Source organism: Phyllobates terribilis, unplaced genomic scaffold (genome assembly GCF_046119375.1).
Source record: "Phyllobates terribilis strain yellow unplaced genomic scaffold, ASM4611937v1 Scaffold_2__4_contigs__length_985480577, whole genome shotgun sequence".
NCBI classification, from domain to species: Eukaryota; Metazoa; Chordata; class Amphibia; order Anura; family Dendrobatidae; genus Phyllobates; species Phyllobates terribilis.
In genome coordinates, this window is record NW_027362762.1 from 617,342,356 (window position 1) to 617,362,791 (window position 20,436).

A 20,436-nucleotide genomic window follows, 5' to 3' on the forward strand; every position below is an offset into this window, starting at 1 on the left:
TCCAAGGGTGCCCAAACTTTTGCATAGGCCAGTTTTCCTTTTTGTAATTTTTAAAATGTAAAGAGTGAGAATTATATTATATTATATATATATATATATATATATATATATATATATATATATATATACACACACATACATATATATATACACACATACATATACATACATACATACACACACATATACACACTGCTCAAAAAAATAAAGGAAACACTCGAATAACACATCCTAGATCTGAATGAATGAAATATTCTCATTGAATACTTTGTTCTGTACAAAGTTGAATGTGCTAACAAAATCACACAAAAATCATCAATGGAAATCAAATTTATTAACCAATGGAGGCCTGGATTTGGGGTCACCCCCAAAATTAAAGTGGAAAAACACACTACAGGCTGATCCAACTTTGATGTAATGTCCTTAAAACAAGTCAAAATGAGTCTCAGTATTGTGTGTGGCCTCCACGTGCCTGTATGACCTCCCTACAATGTCTGGGCATGCTCCTGATGAGGTTGCGGATGGTCTCCTGTGGGATCTCCTCCCAGATCTGCACTAAAGCATCCGCCAACTCCTGGACAGTCTGTGGTGCAACGTGACGTTGGGGGATGGAGCAAGAAATGATGTCCCAGATGTGCTCAATTCGGGTCTGGGGAACGGGTAGGCCAGTCCATAGCTTCAATGCCTTCATCTTGCAGGAACTGCTGACACACTCCAGCCACATGAGGTCTGGCATTGTCCTGCATTAGGAGGAACCCAGGGCCAACCGCACCAGCATATGGTCTCACAAGGGGTCTGAGGATCTCATCTCAGTACCTAATGGCAGTCAGGGTACCTATGGTGAGCACATGGAGGGCTGTGCGGCCCTCCAAAGAAATGCCACCCCACACCATTACTGACCCACTGCCAAACCAGTCATGCTGAAGGATGTTGCAGGCAGCAGATCGCTCTCCACGGAGTCTCCAGACTCGGTCACATCTGTCACATGTGCTCAGTGTGAACCTGCTTTCATTTGTGAAAATCACAGGGCGCCAGTGGCGACTTTGCCAATCCTGGTGTTCTGTGGCAAATGCCAAGCGTCCTGTGAGCACAACCCCCATCTGTTGACGTCGGGCCCTCATACCACCCTCATGGAGTCGGTTTCTAACCATTTTTGCAGACACATGCACATTTGTGGCCAGCTGGAGGTCATTTTACAGGGCTCTGGCAGGGCTCCTCCTTGCACAAAGGCGGAGGTAGTGGTCCTGCTGCTGGGTTGTTGCCCTCCTATGGCCAGCTCCACATCTCTTGGTGTACTGGCCTGTCTGCTGGTAGCACCTCCAGCCTCTGGACACTACGCTGACAGACACAGCAAACCTTCTTACCACAGCTCGCATTGATGTGCCATCCTGGATGAGCTGCACTACCTGAGCAACTTCTGTGGGTTGTAGAGTCCGTCTCATGCTACCACATTCAAGTGACCAAAACATCAGCCAGAAAGCATTGGTACTGAGATGTGGTCTGTGGTCCCCACCTGCAGAATCACTCCTTTATTGAGGGTGTCTTGATAATTGCCAATCATTTCCATCTATTGTCTATTCCATTTGCACAAGAGCATGTGAAATTGATTGTCAATCAATGTTGCTTCCTAAGTGGACAGTTCAATTTCACAGAAGTTTGATTTACTTGGAGTTACATTCTGCTGTTTAAGTGTTCCTTTTATTTTTTTGAGCAGTGTATATATACACACACATATATATACATACACACATGTATTATTTTTTTGCCTAAAATACAAGGGAGATGTGTCATCTTTAACTTCAGCCTTTAAGAGATCATTTAATCTTCAACTAGCTTAACTGTTCACAATAGTAGTAATTCTGACCAAACTTTTACATTCCACTGTAACACTATAAAAGCCATTTAGCTGTGAAAATAAACAGGGAACAAAAACTGTGCAATATGCATTGAATGTGCTTCTTTACTTACACATCAGCCAAAAGACATCTCGGATGCTCTAATCACTAATTATATTGACACATTAGAAAAGAGATTCTACTAGGTCCACAAATGGATTTCAAAGGCCCACATTCACAGTCAAACTGACCTATAGGTACTAATTGTAAAGTATAGAAACTCCTACTTCACACAACATCTAGCAGACAATCCTGCTTACAGAATGAGGTCACCTTAACAATAAGTACCACAAATAAGTAGGACAAATAATAAAGTGTCACCGTGCATAAAGAAGTGCAAAAAAGTGTCAATCTCACCCATTTGGTCCATAGAGGGTTGCCATGTAGGACAGAATCTTCTGGATACTCTGGGGCAGATGTTCAGGTCTATCCTCCCTGTCGGGTCCTCGGCAAGTGCTCCCGCCCTGACAAGGGCAGTACCCAAGTATGCCCCATCAAAAATCCCTCTGGACGCATTTCTTTTCTCAGTATAAAGAGGTCATCAGGGAAGTATACTTGTTAGGGGGAATTTTCAACAATGATGCTCCTGAAGTCTAAACCGCTCTCCATGTCATGGAGCAGAAAAGTGCCAATATGTAGTAGGTGTAATAATAATAATAATATTAGCAAATACCTACAATGAGAAAGTTAACATAGTTCTTCTGATTTGCTATGTTGCTTACCTCACATAGGGCATAGCATTAGCTTTGGAATCGATGGTTATGACCCCTCATATAGTGACAGTTATAGCTATTAGTGGTCGTAACCATGGATGCCTAAGCTACTGCAATGCCCTTCATGAGGTACGCAACATAGCAAAACAGAAGAACTATACTAAATTTCTAACTGGAGGTATTTGCTAATATTATTATTATTACACCTACTACATATTAAGATAGGATCTTGGAGATGGGAATACCCCTTTAAGACATGCAATCTCAGGTACTCTGAACAGTGGTCCCTATCAGCTTGTCCCTATCAGCCTTCCTGATGAGGCAATTGAGTGCTGATGGGTTGCCATGGCAAGCTGGGCGCTTGCTAAAGGTCCCCATTGTTGTCATGTTGGTACTCATGTTAAGTGATTGGATGGTCGCAGATTCAAGTCCCCTATAATGACTTAAAGAGAATAAAGTTTAAAAATAAGTCATATCACCCTTTCCTCCTTTTATAAATGAAAAATGTAATACATAATATATAAAAAAGAAAAATGCCACAATGTTCTTTCAGGTGCTGGACCTCCCCCGCAAAAAATGCAATAAAAAGTGATAAAAAGGTCGTAAAAATGGCCTTCATACAGTTCTACTGACTGAAAAATAATTTTTTTTTTTTTAAATTTTCCGATCACTAAAATCAAGTGAAAAACTACTCAAATTTGGAATTGTTATAATTGTACTGGTCATTTTTACTGCTTAAAAAATACAGTAAAAACAGAACCCAAAAAACAAATGGCAAAATTGCAGGGTTTTCTTTTTGCCATTTCAATGCACTTGGAAATCTTATTCCAGTTTTTCAGTACATTGCATGGTAAAATGAATGGTGTCATTCAAATCTCCAACTCATCCCTCAAAAATCAAGGCATAATACACGAGAAAAATATAAAAAAATTATGACTCTTTGAAGAAGGGGATATAAAACTCAAATTGGAGGTGTGACTAATCCCTAGAATGAATGAGGTTTATATTTCTTTCCTGCAAAGCGGGTGCTCTTGTCCACTTGCAGTAAGGCTGCGTTCCCACAATGAGTTTTTGACGCTGAGTATTTTCACTGTGTCGCAGTAAAACGCAGCATACCTTTTTAACTTTGAATAAACTGACCTGTGGTGCGTGTTTCAAATTCCCAACATGTTAATTTCTCTTGCGGTTACGCTGAGTTTTATCTGCAGATTTTCCCCAAAGAATTGCATTAGATGCGAAAAATCCTCAAGTTAAAAAAAATTCATATGTGTTTTTAGTGCGTTTCTGCTTCAGAAATGCACTAAAAAACACATGTGGTCTGCACATGACTAGATCAATGAAGTTTTGTCAAAGTCAAATAATAAAAGCAGCTTTATTTAAGCCATGACACCCAAACAAGAGACAAAATCAGCAGTGAAAAACGAGATAAAAAAAAGTATTTAGAAAATACGCACTTAAAAACACAGTGAAAAAAACACAAGTAACTTAATAACAAGCAGGGCTGTGGAGTTGGTAAGCCAAACCTCCGACTCCTCAATTTCCATGACATCGACTCCCTCATACATGGCTCATGTTCATGTGATAAATTTACTGTAGAACAGATTCATCTCAGCTAAAAGTCTAGACCCTTAGATCAGGAATAGGACAGACATTTATAGGACATTTCATAACTTTCCCAAATTCTTATGAAAAAATATTCCCCAAAAAAACTGCATTGAACTTCTCTACCCAATTTATTATATATTTTAAGAGTTGGTCCATTTTATACCGACTCTGACTCCACCAAAATGGACAATAAGTGCACCAACAGTGCAGAAAATCTGCATCAAAAACTCAAAATATTCATCATGGGAATGTAGTCTTAGGCTACGTTCATACGTTGCTTTTTTTATGCGTTTTTAATGCAAATTAAAGCTGCTTTTTACAATACTAGCAAAAGTTGTAAGATTTGAGAAATGTCACTTTTTTTCCTGACTGAATTGAAAAACTGCTACGTTTTTTTAAAATCTGCAGCATGTCAATTCTTTCAGAGTTTTTCCAGCGTTTTTTCCCCAAAGAAAGCAATGAGTAAGGCTAAATATGCTGCTAAAACCACAATCATGCATTTTTGGTAAATACAACTAACTTTCTTAAACAAGTATTGTAGATAAATGACACGTATAATCCGCACAAAATAAAAAGAAAAAAAACAAACAAAAAAACCCCTGCAAAAAACGCACCAAAAAAGCAGCAAAAACTTTTAGCAAGCAGCATCTTTACTGCTAAGAGAGCAGGTTATTGATCTATATGTAAAGTTTGGGATTACAGAAATAGTAAATATGATCTCCCTAGGATAAAGTAAATTTAGTCCCAATATCTAACAGACAATTATTTGAGTTTTATTCTCTTTACATTAGTTCTGTTATGTGCCGAAGCTTCAATAGATCATTCTACACACAAGGCACGCGGATGCACTGTTTCCAGGTTCGCTCCTACAATTAGTATACAGATGTCACTTCATACCCTTTATGAAGTACCATTCCAGTCACCTGACCACTGCAACCAATCAGTGGCCTCAGAAGTCAGGTGACTAAAAAAAGAAAGAAACAACCCACCACCACCACAGGACACCATAACTTCTAAACTCCACAAATATCTCCAGGTCCGTAGGTGCTGGAGCGATGAGGCAAATAATCAAAGATCCATTTGCTATATTCTAGAATTATTTGCCTTTGGGTTCGTGCACACGACGCTTTAAAATCGTTCGCGTGCAATCTGAGGTTTTGATGGATCACAGTCATACCCCTATTATTCTATGGAGCTGTGCACAGGTCCAATTTTTTCCGAGGTAAAAAGAAAAAAGAAACAAACAAACAAAAAAAATCAGTTCATTTAATGTTAATTTTGTCTACGAAGAAAAAAAAAAAAAAACACATGTACTATACCTTCTACTGGAGAGGTCTTTAGTCTTCTGCAGATGCTGCTCACTCCACCATAGCTGTCCCTTATCCGATTCACTGCTTCTCCACTCCGCAACTCCATAAGGTCCCGCAGTTCCTGCACACTGCACCCAAAGTCCCCTTCATAGCTGCCATCATTGACAGAATTAGAAGGGTGATGATCCGTGGAATTGTTTGCCATTTTGTGGATAGGATTCCACAGGAGTGTGGACCACCTAACTGTTTCTTTTAGGCTTAGTTATTTTCTTTTGTAATATTCTTGTATTCCCGCGTTCTATGTGAAGTCTTCCTTAGAGTCTATACCACTCTCCTTTCACACATTGCCAATGCGTGCTTTAGGATCGACAATACAAACAGGATGCACATGTTATGGCGGTGCAGCGGGGGACCTGCTAGTAGGTAATCCTGGTGTTCCTGAAGACCCCAAAACAGAGGACAGCAGGTGCTGAGGAAGCAAAAATAAAAGAGCAGTCAGTAGCATGAACAGACTGTAAACATTTTACCCATAAGGTTACAGTGTAATAGAATATGACTTTTAGGCTCTGTTCCCACAATGAGTATTGAGAGTTTTTGATGTTGCTAATTTTCTACAACATGTCTGCGCCCGTTAGCTAAATTAAGTTACATGCATTTTTGACGATGCGCTTTTTTGTCTCCTTTTGCCATGTATAAAATAAAGCGGCTTTGTTTTTGATATTTCCTGGTATTTGGCTCAGACAAAACTGATGCTGAACAGAACTGATGCTGAGTAAATAAAAAGCACGGTAGCCATGAGATTTCTATAAATCCCATCCACTTTGCTGTAAGCCGCTTGTTGCACAATGAAAATACACAACATCAAAATCTCACTGTAGGAACTTAACCTTATAGACCACAAAAAGAACACTCCAGACTTAAAAGGGAACCTGTCACCAGTTTTGTCATGTAACAACCAAAACGATGACCTTATTCAGCGCCAGTGCTGCATTTCATAAAGGCTTCTATAAACCCCTGACTCCCCCAAAACTTTTTTAAGTTCTCCCGCGCCGTATGGAAATCGGGTCGCTCCAGTGTGATGGGCATGGTTTCGGACCTCTCCATCCATCCTCCCGGCTGCTGCAGGCCGTCCTCCTCCTTTAATTGACGTGGATGACACCTCGTGCCATCCACATTGCCGGGCAAGATCTTGAGCTGCGATAACTGTGTGCAGGTGCAAGTCTGTGCACTATGCTTTGCCCTACTGCGGGCACAGCCGAAAACATAAGTGCGCATGCGCCCGCAGTAGGGCAAAGCATAGTGCGCAGGAGTCATTAAAAAAGGAAAACAGCCAGCAGCAGTCAGGGGAGGGAAGGAGAGGCCCGAAGCCATGCCCATCGGACTGGACCGACCTAATTTCCATACAGTGTGGGAGAAGTTAAAGGTTTTTGGGGATATACAGGGGCAGTCAGGCAATTATATAAGTGTTTATGGAATGCAGCACTGGCACTGAATAAGGTCATCGTTTTAGTATATGACAAAACTGGTGACAGGTTCCCTTTTACAGGATAAACATTGCTAGCAGGGCTGTGGAGTCGGTGTCATGGAAATTGAGGAGTTGGAGGTTTGGCTTACTGACCCCACAGCCCTGATTACTAGGCTCAGACACCGATTCAATCAGTATTCAAAAACCAAGTCTGGCTGCCATTGAGAGAAGCAGATACCACCTACTATACTTTGTGTTTTGTTTGTTTTAAATAAACGCCGTTAACTCTTTTAATTATAACCAAAAAGGAACCATTGTACACTTCAGAGTCCCACATTTCTATTTTGCTAAAAATTTTCCCAATGCCAAAATAACAGGCCTTTTATTATTTCTCCCACACATGATTCATAGCAGGCACAGGGAGCTTCATGCCAATGTGAGGTTACATAACCAGGGCTACTAAGCTAATGTATTACACCACAACCTCTGCACTTAATATGTGCCCGATGTGAACCAAAAAGGCCTTTAGTGGAGTCAACTGAGACTATGTCTGAAGACCATACACACAGTGGTCTGGGCCTAATATGGCCACACAGATTTTACTTATTTGTCTTTACAGCATTGGTAAGGGGCACACAACGTCGTTTTCAGGCAGCCAAAAACATCTGTTTTTCAAGCAGGAGATGCTTCAGGAATCGCTCCTTTACTCCGGAGTCTTGTAGACCTGAAGTACTTTTCTATTTAGGGTTTTTTTTTTTTTATACAGTATTTGACCAACAGTGGTTTTTACTGAGTGTTATTCCGGTGTTCTTTGCCAATTTTTTTCAACTCCATTGAAGAATGAAGAATCCATTAGCAGTTTTTGAAGTAAAGATGCTGACAAAAAGGCCCAAGCATTTTCTGAGCCTACCCATTCACTTGTATTGTAAGTATGAAGTGTCCATAGCGAAAGATGGCTGAAGAATAGTCAGGTCAGTTTATCTGCCTGGCATCTTGGGAAAAATAACCCCTCCCCGACATATGATGTAGCTGTACTTCATGACTGGGAAGGGGTTCCCACAAATTCGTGTAGTTATGTCATGGTGATTATGCTGGCACATAAGCTCACCTTAAGTGATAGCCAAGCCCCGGCAGTCACAGCCATGGCCAGTGCCCGCACCGAAAAAAATGGAAAAAGCACACATTTTACACCAGGTTGAACAGCATGAAAAAAAAAACAAAAACACAAGTCCTAACTTGATTTTTTTTTGCTAATTCGGCTTCCCAAAAATCGGAATAGAAAGTGATCAAAAAATGTCACGTGCCCAAAAATGGTACCAATAAAAACTCCAACTCAGCCCACAAAAGACAAGCCCTCACATAACACTGTCAGCAGAATAAATAAAAAAAATTATAACTCAAAATATTGTGAAGCAAAAACTTTATTTTTTTTATTTTTTAAAAAAGGTGTTTGAAAGAGTATCTGTCACCCCCTGGGACTTATCTGACCTCTAGTGATAGAAATGTAAATCTATGCATGCCTGTATGCCTCATATTAGAGGTCTTGTTGCTGTGAAATGTCTTTTTATTCCTACAAGTTTCTGATGCTTGCAGGCCTGAGGACTGGAAGAAATCTTGCCTACTGTGTGAATTATAATGCTTCCCCCCTCCCCTGCACATCACAATACCTGGACTTGGCTGCTGCAACTGCACAGCACAGGGCACTGTGACGTCCATTGGATGGGGGGAACATTATAATTACCACAGGAGACGGGGATTTCTTCCAGTCCCTGGGACTGGAACACATCAGAAACTTGTAGGAATAAAAATACATTTCACAGCAACAAGACCTCTAATATGAGGCATACAGGTAGGTATAGATTTACATTTCTATCACTTGTATGCCCATATTAGAGGTCAAGTAAGTGCCAGGGGGGGGGACAGATTCCCTTTAATATGTGATAGAAGGAGAGCCTGAAAAACTATATAAATCTGGTATCGCTGTAATCGTAGTAGCCCAAAGAATAAAGTCGTCTTAACCCTTATAGCGCAAGGTGAACGACGTAAAAAAATAAATAGAACGATTCTTCACCTGCTGCTGATTTGTTCATTCTGCCTCCCAAAGATCGCATTAAAGCTTGGCGCACATTTATCCTGCACTCTGCACTGAGCGCTTACACTGGGGTTTGTGTGTAAATTTCTGAAACACGTGGTTCACATAAAATCCCCAACAGAACATTTCCCTATGAGGCAGAAGGAGTCATTTTGGACTTCATCTTACCTATGACCTGACGGTGTCCGTCTTTTCAGGCGTGCACAAAAGCACGGTTGGCCGCAATTTTGTGGTCCTCTGAAAAGACGGACATCGCTGAACAGAGGCCAGGCAGAGTCCAGAGTAACTCTGCTGCCTCATTAGTGAATGGATCCATCGGGGGTTTCATTTAAATAACGTAATTCAAAGATTTAGATAGAAAGCCTGGATGTAAGTGTTCAGCCTAGAGCACAGAATAAATTTGAACTTATCCAAAATGTTATGTATCCCAAAATGCTACCATTAAGAGCTTCAACGCAACCTACAAAAAGCAAATCCACACTCAGGTCGTCATCTGTTAACAGAAATATAGGGAATTTCCACGTTACTGGTAGCACAAAAACTCTGGAAAAGCGACATGGCTCCCACTAAAAGAAATCCAGTGACATCTGCAATTCCAAATACAAAAGCCCCCTCCCTTCTGAGGTGTGCCTAAACCGCAGTTAGTGCGCACATATTTGGCATTACTGTAGAGAGCTCGCTTACGTTACGGGGTACATGTCTCCAGAAGTATAAGCTCGGCACAATGTACGGGCATTGCAATGGTAGATTTGATTTGCAACTTCCACTGCATACTTGTTTCTGGAAAACACACATGGTCAGTACATCTGTAGATGAATACACAGAGTGGTGTAATTTCCAGTAAGGGTTTGAGGAGGGTTTCTGTTGTTTTGACACGTGGGAGAGCTCTGCAAACTGAGTCCCAGCCTCCAAAATAAAATAGCTCCTTTTCTCCTGAGCCCTGCCGTGTGACCAAATAGTACTGTACAGTCATATGTAGTTTATTGCCACATATAGTAGAGATTGTGAAACTATGGGGCCATCATTACATATTTGTGGAACAGGCTGCCACGAGAGTTGGTGAGTTCTCCTTCAATGGCAGTCTTCAAAGAGGCTGGACAGACATTTGTCCGAGATGGTTTAGTGAATCCTGCATTGAGCAGGAGGTTGAACACGATGACGCTGGAGGTCTTTTCCAACTCTAACCGTCTAGGATTCTACTTCCCCTTGTGGGGCTCCCCATGGTTGAGTGTCCATTAGTCGGGGTCTTGGTCCCGCTCGGCCCCCGGGGCTCATGTGAGCCCTGCGCCCAATCAGTGCTGGCACCACTGTCCTAGCCTTCGGACGTATAAGTAATCAAGAGGTACTGAGAGCCATGGCTGTATAGTAGTTGTATGAGCAAAAAGGAAGTCTGAGTCTTAAAACTGATGACCCTCCAACCAAACTCTGGTGGTAAAAACTGCCCTCCCGATTAAACGCTGACGATACTATGATCGAAAACACTGATGAAACGCGAACGATTTTTTGCAAAGGAGAAAAATCATTGACGTCTGAATGAGCCCTAAGGCCAAAACCAGGAATGGAAATTACAGGGGAAAACCTAGAACTGAAAGATGGACACCTGTTCTGTGTTTTGGAGACACTCCTGGTTTTGGCATACAAATACTGATCAAAAATACTGATGCAAAATCCTGACGTATGGAATGAGGTCTTAACAGTGTTAATTTTCCACACTTAGGCTATGTGCCCACGTTGCAGAAATGAAGCAGAAAATTTCTGCAAGTCCTCTCCCGGAAAAACGCATGCGGAATTCGGCACGCGTTTATTGCGTGTTTTACGTGCGTTTATCGCGCGTTTTCCACATGCGGAATTGCCTTGCGTTTTTTAATGCATTGCACAAAGACAATTCTGCTTGCGGAAACACAAAATTAATGGACATGCTGCGGATTTTTGAGCACAGCATAAACGCTGCGGAAAAATCCGCAGCATGGGCATTGACAGTGCGGCTTGTCATTGGGGACCATGGGGAGCGGATTACCAAGCGTTTCACAAGCGTTTATGCTGCGGAAATTCCACAGCATATACGCTTGAAAAACGCTACGTGGGCACGCAGCCTTAGGATTCCCAATGAAACAGCTCCAGTTTTGTTCATAGCTGTATAATGCCCTTAATTTGTGTGTATAAGCACATTTTACACACTTTGCCTCATTTAGACTTCCATTATTCATGTACTTGTTCAATCTGTTTTTTTCTCACAGTTAGAAGACGTACCAATTGTACTCGATGGAGCGGTACATGTCTGATTTTTTTTTTTTGCAGGCAGAGGGCCGTCGTATAAAACTGGAGTTACGCACGCCAGTCAATAAACAGGCCCAGCAGAGTACAAAGCGCATAAATGAAGAAGAGGTGCACACAACTTCATGAATTAGGCACATCTCTCATCTGCCAGTTTTTATTCAACTCACAAATTAAAATCATCCATACAAGTCTAAGTCTGTGACAATCAGACAGAACATGGGTGCCATTCATGTGATGTTTGTTTTTAATATTGCAATAGGTGGGGGGAATTGGATCAATTTTTTTAAGCATACAAGAAAATCGCTGATAAAAATATTTACGGTAAAACAGACACACGGACCAAACACTGACGAAAATCTCATCCAGGGTTCTGATGGAAAACAGTCAAATAACATACAAGAAAAATCACTGACATCTGAATGAGGCTTAAAAAGGTGTATTCACACAGGCCAGTTTGTACCTATAAATCAGGGGTTGCCCAACCTGTGGCTTGGGAACCACATGTTCCTCGTGAGCCTATGATGTGTGGAGAGAGGCTATGAAGAGCAGGTCTCCAAATGGTGACATCTCTGAATAGCCATCCAGAAGAGCAAATCTGGATGTGCGTATACTGGACATGACGGTGGAGAGGTAGGATGGTACGGCCAGTCAGAGGAGTGCTTGAAGCTGGATGCAATCGTGTATTGGAAAAGCTTGATGGGAGAATACCAAACGGTGGTAATTAATCTGGGAATACCTTGATTTAAAGGGAATCTGTCCCCCCCTGGGAGATATCAGACCTCTAATATGGGCATACAGGTGATAGAAATTTGAATCTATACCTACCTGTATGGCCCATAGTAGAGGTCTGATTGCAGAGAAAAGTGTTTTTATCCACTCTATTTTCCACAGGCTTGGTGTCCCCTGGACGCCTAGAAATCCCTGCCTAAATGTCACTGTCACTTCCCGGCGCCTGCACAATAGAACCCTGCGGCGCAGAGCACAGGTAGATGGGGCCGGGATGAAGCAAAGCGCGCACATAGGCGGGGATTTCTTGGAGTCCAGGGGACACCAAGCCTGTGGAAAACGAGAGTGGATAAAAACACTTATCTCTGCAATCAGGCCTTTGCTATGGGCCATACAGGTAGGTATAGATTTACTCTTCTATACCCTGTATGCCCATAGTAGAGGTCTGATATCTCCCAGGAGGTGACAGATTCCCTTTAAGTATGCTGCCTATAAGGCAGGGCAACACAATTCTCTGGGTTTCTGGAGGGCGGTTCTGGGTGTCACTACAGAGGGCTTTTTGCATGTGGCTTGTGACCATAGTCAGAGCTGAATGTAGTAGCACTTACGGTAAGAAATGTTAGGGGCCAGTGCCATAGATGAGCAGAGACTATATACAAGTTGTTTAAAGGGAATCTGTCACCCCCTGGCACTTATCTGACCTCTAATATGGGAATACAAGTGATAGAAATGTAAATCTACACATACCTGTATGGCCCATATTAGAGGTCTTGGGAGGGGGGAAACATGCGGGATTTCTTGTGGGCCCCAAGATAGGATCACATCAGAAACCAGAATGAATAAAAAGACATTTCACACCAATAAGTCCTCTAATATGAGGCATACAGGCATGTGTAGCACCCTGAGGATTCGGCTGCTACAGGGGTATTGCACCTCAACCCAGAGGTGTGATATTCCACTCCCGGGTAAGGATGGAGTGTGGAACTGAGCTCAGTAAGCTGCATGCACTACACACATCCCATTTCCGAGGGACAGACCGATGGTACTCCCACTAGAGAAATGTGCAGGTACGACAGTGTCTGTTCCTGGCTGGAGTGGGAGGGGGGTGGAACATCCCAGTAGTGTAGGGGCAGATAGGGGGAGCAGCCTGGGTAAAGCTAGGAGCTCATTGGGTGCTGGTCACCTGAGCTCACACATAGAGGGAGTATATAAGGTGGGAACCATCTTAGATCAGGGTCAGTCTGTGAGACGTCAGTCTTTTGTAGAGGTTTGGTCAGTCTGAGAGAGCCTGAGAAGCAGAGAGAGAGGAGAAAGAAGGACCCAGAAGGGGGAGAAGAGGGAACTCCAAGAACCCAAAATTAGATCAGAGGGTGAAGAGTTGGCAACAGGGTACCGGATCCCAAGCTGGTGGAGGCTACAGCACACCTTAGCCAGAGACCGGAGGTCGTGGGCAGGATTTGCCACGACCACCCACTAAATCCACCCGGAAGGCAAACCAAGAATAGGGTCAGGGAACCCAGAGACAAGGGTTTACCAACAAGAGGCCCGAGGGAGCCGGACTTAGGTGGATCCCTGGTGGGGAAGGCCAGAGAGAAGGACAAGTCAGAAAGGGAGCTCAGGACCACGCTCCAGAATCACCTGGGGGTTGGCCGAGTCCAAGACCTGGTGGACGCAGCACGGCTCGGGCGGTCACTTAAGGCCAGAGTGACCACAAGAACAGCAGTAAGTAAAAACCCTGAACTGCACAGCCCGGCTCGGAGTCTTCTTAACATCCACACTGCACCACCACTACCACCATCCTCTACACCTGACCCCCTGAGGCTATACCCCTCCCATTGGGGGTTATACTACCCGAAGCTGCACACATACCACCAGCCTCAGTGGACCCTGCTGCAGCGGCGGCCGTATTGACCGCAAATCAACGGGTGGCGTAGTCGACACAAAAGAACATCTAGTAACATCTATAAGGACTGCCACACACTGAGCTTGACACCCTGGGCACGGACCGGGTCACCGCCACTCGGAGACTACAACCCCCATCTGATCCGGCTCCGGGTATCCCTAACAACATGGCCCAGGGGGCGCGTCACATGCATAGATTTACATTTCTATCAATTGTATGACCATATTAGAGGTCATATAAGTGCCAGGGGGGACAGATTCCCTTTAATAGCCAGTACCCTGTATGGGCATAGAATGATTGGTCAGTATGATTGTCCTCACATCATTTTGTCAGTAGCACAGCTTGAGTTACACGTCAAAATACCCAAATCACCTATCAAACAAGTGTTTAGCATGGCACCAAGCCAATGATTAGGAACAAGTGTTTTTACAAACCCTTGCTTACAAACCTGTGTAAATGGAGGGTGTTTCAAGAATCTAAGTGCCCTTCTGACAACCCCATGTTCGGACGATGCGTTTGCATTGCATCTTTTGCAGTGATTTTCAGAAATTGTGGTAAAAAAAACGCATACATTTTGCCACAATTTTGTGTGGACAAACACTAATCTATGTATGGGAAAGTTTACGCACATTACTGGACTGCAGGATTCACAACAGAAATGCTCTTTGTCCCCTGCTCGCCTCCCTCCCCCCACCTCCTCCCATAAGTATCATTGGGCTCATTCCATACAAATGAGGTGTTTTTTCCCTGCAATTTTCTGAAAACGTGGTAGAAACTTACCATGTTCACCCCACTTTTTTTCTTTGAAAAGTGGCAAAAATGGTGCTTTTTTTTACTGAGATTTTGGATAATCATGAAACAAAAAAAGGACCCCGAATTTACGGTGTGATCCTACCCTAGGTGGACACAGACTAATAGAAGTATTGTAATGACTTAAACTGCAATGTTGATGGTGGTAATGATCTGTACAAAGCAACATAGGATGTCATTCCAAATCTTTCTTGTGCATAATGGATCTTTGTTTAAACAGAGTGACTTCAGACACAAGAGTTACCGTACATAAGAAAACCGGACTTAGGGTATGTGCCCACGATGCAGAAATGAAGCAGAAAATTTCTGCATCTCCCTGGCAGAAAAAACGCATGCAGATTGTGCATGCGTTTTTCCTGCAGAATACATGTGGATTGACAAGCGCTTTCCAGGCGATTTTAGCATCACCTGGAAAGTGCTTGACACCTAGGTCACAATATATAAATCCATGTAACCGGCATGGATTTATACAGTGTGACCCGAGAGAGTGTATATACTTACCTCCGATGATCCGCGCTGTCCAGCTCAATCCGTTCTCCCTCGCCGGCAACTTTGAATTGAAAGACCTGCCGACGTCAGCGTCACGTGACCCATCACATGACTCTGACGTCAGCGCAGGTCCTTCAACTCAAGTGCCGGGAACCAAGCAGGAGCGGTGCGCGGGCCGACAGAAGGTAAATATACATTTACTTTTTATTTTATTCTTTTTTTTACAGATTTTTTAATGGTACCTGGGTGTGGATGAGACTCTCCTCTCCTCCACACCCGGGTACCATCCGCACATTAGAACGCGCCAATAACGCAAGTACAAATGCAGTCTTGCGGAATTGGCGCGTTCTAATGCAAGTCATTGGCGGTGAAAATGCCGCAATTACGCAAAATTAATTGACATGTTGCGGATTTTTGAGCGCAGCGTTTACGCTGCGGAAAAATCCGCATCATGGGCACAGCACATGCAGATTTCAATTGGGGAACATTGCTGCCCTTCTATCATGCGTTTTTAATGCGTTTCCGTGGCGTTTACGCAACTGCGGAAACGCATTAAAAACGCATTGTGTGAACTCAGCCTTAATGATTACATTTAGGCTATGTTCCCACAAAGAGCTTTTGGTGCGTTTTTGATGCTGCGCCAAAAACGAAGCATCTTTCAGTTCCAGCAAAGTGAATGGGATTTCTAGAAATCTCCTGCCCACTGTGCTTATTTCACTCAGCGTAAACTGACATGCGGTGTGTGTTTCATATCAGCACCAGGTCAATTTCTCTTGCAAGTGAGCTGAGTTTTCTGTGGGGATTTTCCCCATAGACTTGCATTAGATACGGAAAATCCACAGGTAAAAAACGCTCATGCGTTTTTAGTGCGTTGCCATCAAAAACACGTGTAGTTTGCACCTTAGTATTAAGTTTTGTCAAAGCCAAATACCAGGATACACCAAAAACAAAGCAGCTTTATTTAAAGCATTACAAAGAGACAAAAAACACAATGTAAAATGCGATAAAAAAATGCACGTAACCAAATTTAAATAATAGGTGCAAATATGGCGCAGAAATTCTGTAGCTTCAAAACTCACCAAAAGTTAATTGTGGGAACATAGCCTTACTGCTGATCAAATGGACGTCCTCTATAATATAGTACATTAATTGGGTGGCAAACCATCTACAGGATAGATGATCAACATGAAATCAGTGGGAGTCTGCTTATATCTGGCCATTGTAGAAGCAAGTTTCAGCAGATCAGTGCAGGCGCCAGACCCCTACTCTTCTCACAATGATAACCTATCCAACGAATGGGTCATTAATTCTTAAGTCCCGGACAGCCCCTTCAATTCTCTCACTAGAAGAGGCAGGGTTCCACATCCTGTTCAGATGGCCAAACCTTTAGGCTATGTGTGCACGATCAGGGTTTGAAGCAGAAATTTCCTGGGCATTTCTGCATCTCCTTGGCAAAAAAAAAAAAAGCTGAGCGTTTTTGAAGCGTTTTTGTACATCAATGAATGCTTTTTGGAGCTAAATAAAGTTATTTGGTGAGACATTGCTTAAACCCTCTGATTACCTTCAGAACTGGGTGAGTCTATGGGTTAATTTAAATGATTAAAGAATGTGTCTGTTGTATTTCAAATAAAGTGTTTGCTCTGTGTCTGTGTGTTTATTTAACTCTATATTTTACTTTAATTAGGTCTGACTGACACCTTGTCATCACCAAACAAAAGAGCTTGGGTGTCAGCTAGTCCCATTCACCCAATCTTTATTAGTATTTCCATTCATGTAATTTATGCGACTACTGTGAGCTGCTATTTTCAGCCTGGGAAGGTGCCATTTGCAAACATGGTCACTGGCCATTAAATAACATCTCACAGCTGGTTCGTTAGCCGTTACGTCCCCCAGATCAGCACTCAGCACCGATTTGGACACAGCGCATTTTTTTTGCGTCCAAAATGTAGTGTTCTAATGCCACACTTTAGTTGTCGGTACATGTGAATCAACCGCATATAATGACACTTCAATCGGTCAAAATCTGCAGCGGAAACTGGCGTGTCCGCTACAGAAATTGACATGCTGTGGGTGGGTTTGGGTACGTGGCCTTTGTCAGGAGCTGCTGCAAGTTTGACGCTGCGCGTTTATACAGCGTCAAACTCGCAGTGTCCAGATGTTACAGTAAAGTGGATGGGATCTCTAGAAATTCCATGTCCACTATGTGTGCATCAGAGGTTGCGTATCACCCGTGGACACTGACATGCCGCACATCTTTCAGGACCGCAGCACGTCAAATTCTCTTGCGGAGTCGCTAGTCTCTGCAACAGAAATTTGGTCACTAGAATGTATAGAATGTGGTAAATACACATGGTTCAGTGAACACATGTGAATTTACCTGCGTTCAATAGAATTGCGAATGATCGCGGGCGTCACCAATCAGCTGATGGTTGCGTGACGATCAGCTGATCAGTGAAGTCAGCGCAGGTCCTGGCAGCTCGGTACACTGCAGGGAGCGCGCCTGCTCCCCGCAGTGTACCGCTGCCCGCCGGGGAGACGGTATCGCCGGGGACCAGGAGGACACCGGGGGCCGCCGGACAGGTGAGTATGAAAGGTTTATTTTTTACTTTTTTTGACCGTGGGCACACGGGCTGGGCAGAGCAAACTACTGCTCCTCCCATCCACGACATTCCCGCTGTTATCAGCGAGAGCAGTGGTCGGATGAGAGGAGTTGTTGTCCTCGTCTCTCCCGACCCGGGTACCACCCGCAGTGCATTTCCGGTGCGATTTTGTGCCCATTGACTTTCATTGAAACGCAGCATATCCGCAGGTATAGATATTATAACTGCGGGTTTACTGTGATTCAGTGCAAGTCAATGGGCGCGAATTCGCGGCGGAAATGCCAAAACAATGGTCATGCTGCGGTTTTTACCGCAATGCGAATCTGAAGCGGAAATTTCGGCATCATGTGCACAGCACATATGGATTCGCATTGCAATACCTGGCAGACCTATTACAAGCGTTTTCGCATCAAAAACGCATCGTGTGAACTTAGCCTTAAAGTGCACCTTCCCACCTGATGAAGTTTCTAGTTTGGCTTCTTATCTTAAGTTATGTGACAAGGCTTTTTAAAGGGTCGATATTGACATTAAGGATTGCTACTTCCAATAAATGGCACTAGAGTTCTGGTCCTCTTACTTTCTGAAGTGGATATTTGCATATTTAAATTTCCAGAGGAGCATTTCATGGCAGACAAGTCTCTGTATGCTGGCTTAGCACTCTCCACAAGGAGAATCTTTACCCCTTAGACCAGAGTTCCTCAACTGCAGTCCTCAAGACCCACCAAGTCATATTTTCAGGATTTCCTTAGTATTGCACAGATGATAATTCCATCACCTGCACAGGCAATAATTCCATCACCTGCGCAATACTAAGGAAATCCTGAAAACATGACCTGTTGGTGGGACTTGAGGACTGGAGTTGGGGAACACTGCCTAAGGCGATGTGCGCACATTCAGGAACTGCTTGCAGAAATTTCGGCAGCATTTCTGCACCTCTTGGCAGCCAAACCGCTGCGGAAAATCCACAGCTTTTTACATGCGTTTTTTGTGCGTTTTTTTCCAATGCATTGTATAGGCAAAAACGCATGCAGAAGTGCACAGTGGACATGCTGCATTTTTTTTTTGCGCATGAAATCCGCTGATTCCTGATCATGTGCACAGTAAGCAATGCATTTTTTACCCATTTCCGCGCTGAAAAAATGCACTGTGTGCACATAACCTTAGACCACCTATAAAAATGTAGCATTGATTTGTTTTTGCACCCTCGTTCTTCCCCAGCACATTACTGATTGCAGAATGAGCTAAAGGGTTATTCTCATCTTCATTAATGGGTGTTGTTGGATGATGCCTATAAATATAAGCAATTTTGCGTTTCATTACTTAAAGGTTTCGGATGTTCTTGACATTTTAACACTTTTCTATACAGCTTGTTGCCTTAGAAACCAACCACCCTTGCCAGACATCAGAGCCAATAGTGTTACAAGCACTTTTATTGTTTAAAGCTGGCCATGACCGCTGGAGAACGCCGTTACCTCCCAATCCCAACCAGCTTCAACACAGTGTTTACAGGATAGATCGCAGCGCTGGTCGGTCTTCTAGGCAATGAGTTGCAAACGAAACAAGAGAAGAATGTTAATATCTAAAGAAAGGATGAAAATTCTAATAAGCAGTACAAAAGTGCTTGTCCTTCCTTACAATATCCATGTTTGAAGATTGGAATTACCCTTCTGTTAGGTTCACTCAAGCGTATTTATTTTTAAAAATAATAAAAAAAAAAATTTGGTCAGAGTTTCATCCAGAAAATTGCGATGATTTTTTTCTCACTTGGCATCCATGCACAGTCCATATGCAATCAGTTATTTCACAGCAGCAGCCATTAATCATTTACAGGACAATTTTCAGTTTTCTATATTACAGAACTGCAATGTACATTACAAGCACAGTGGTGGGATTTAGAGAAATCCTATGCCCCCTGTACTTCTGTTTGAAGCCGCGTAAACTCACCGGCGGCGCGGCTTTAAGAGCCACAGCATGTCAATTTCTGCTGTGGAGACACTAGTCTTCGCAACAGAAATTTCCACAATAGAATGGATAAGATGCAGTAACTCTATGTTCAATGAACACATGCGGATTTACCTGGGGGATCGGACGCAGCGAAAATACACCACGTCCAAAGCACTGCTACAGCCTGATGGTGGGCACAGAGCCTCATTCTGCAGCCTGCAACAGACAGTGCACAGAGGCTATAAAAGAAACTGTACAAACATTTCTTAAATTTAACTGAACTGCCTTAAAAAAATCTTTGGAAAAAAGCACCCGGTGTCCATATCCTTTAAAAGGGAAAATCCAATCACGACTGAATATTCCTGTGTCATATTACAGCTTTCCACATGTCAGTTTCTCTTGTCTTATATATGCAGTTTAAAAGGAATCTGTCAGCAGGTTTTTGATATGTACTGTGAGAGCAGCGCTACGTATGGCTAGAGACCCTGATTCCAGTAATGCATGACTTACTGGTATGTATGCTGTCATTTTAAAAGCATCAGTGCTTTCTCTGCTGCAGAGGGGTCAGAATACCACTGATTAGCACTGTTCTACGCACAGTGTACAC

At 43.1% G+C, this 20,436-nt stretch overlaps 1 protein-coding gene across 6 annotated transcripts in view; it reads right to left on the reverse strand.

Annotated features, from left to right (window-relative positions):
* The window catches only part of ATP2B4 (ATPase plasma membrane Ca2+ transporting 4), a 186,933-nt gene that overhangs the window by 145,860 nt on the left and 20,637 nt on the right, over window positions 1–20,436 (reverse strand). For all 6 annotated transcript variants that reach the window (XM_073666566.1, XM_073666569.1, XM_073666564.1 and 3 more), the window contains one exon: window positions 5,533–5,992. In XM_073666566.1, coding sequence (XP_073522667.1) covers window positions 5,533–5,728 — 196 coding nt within the window. In that variant the 5' untranslated portion in view covers window positions 5,729–5,992. The remainder of the gene's footprint in view (window positions 1–5,532; window positions 5,993–20,436) is intronic.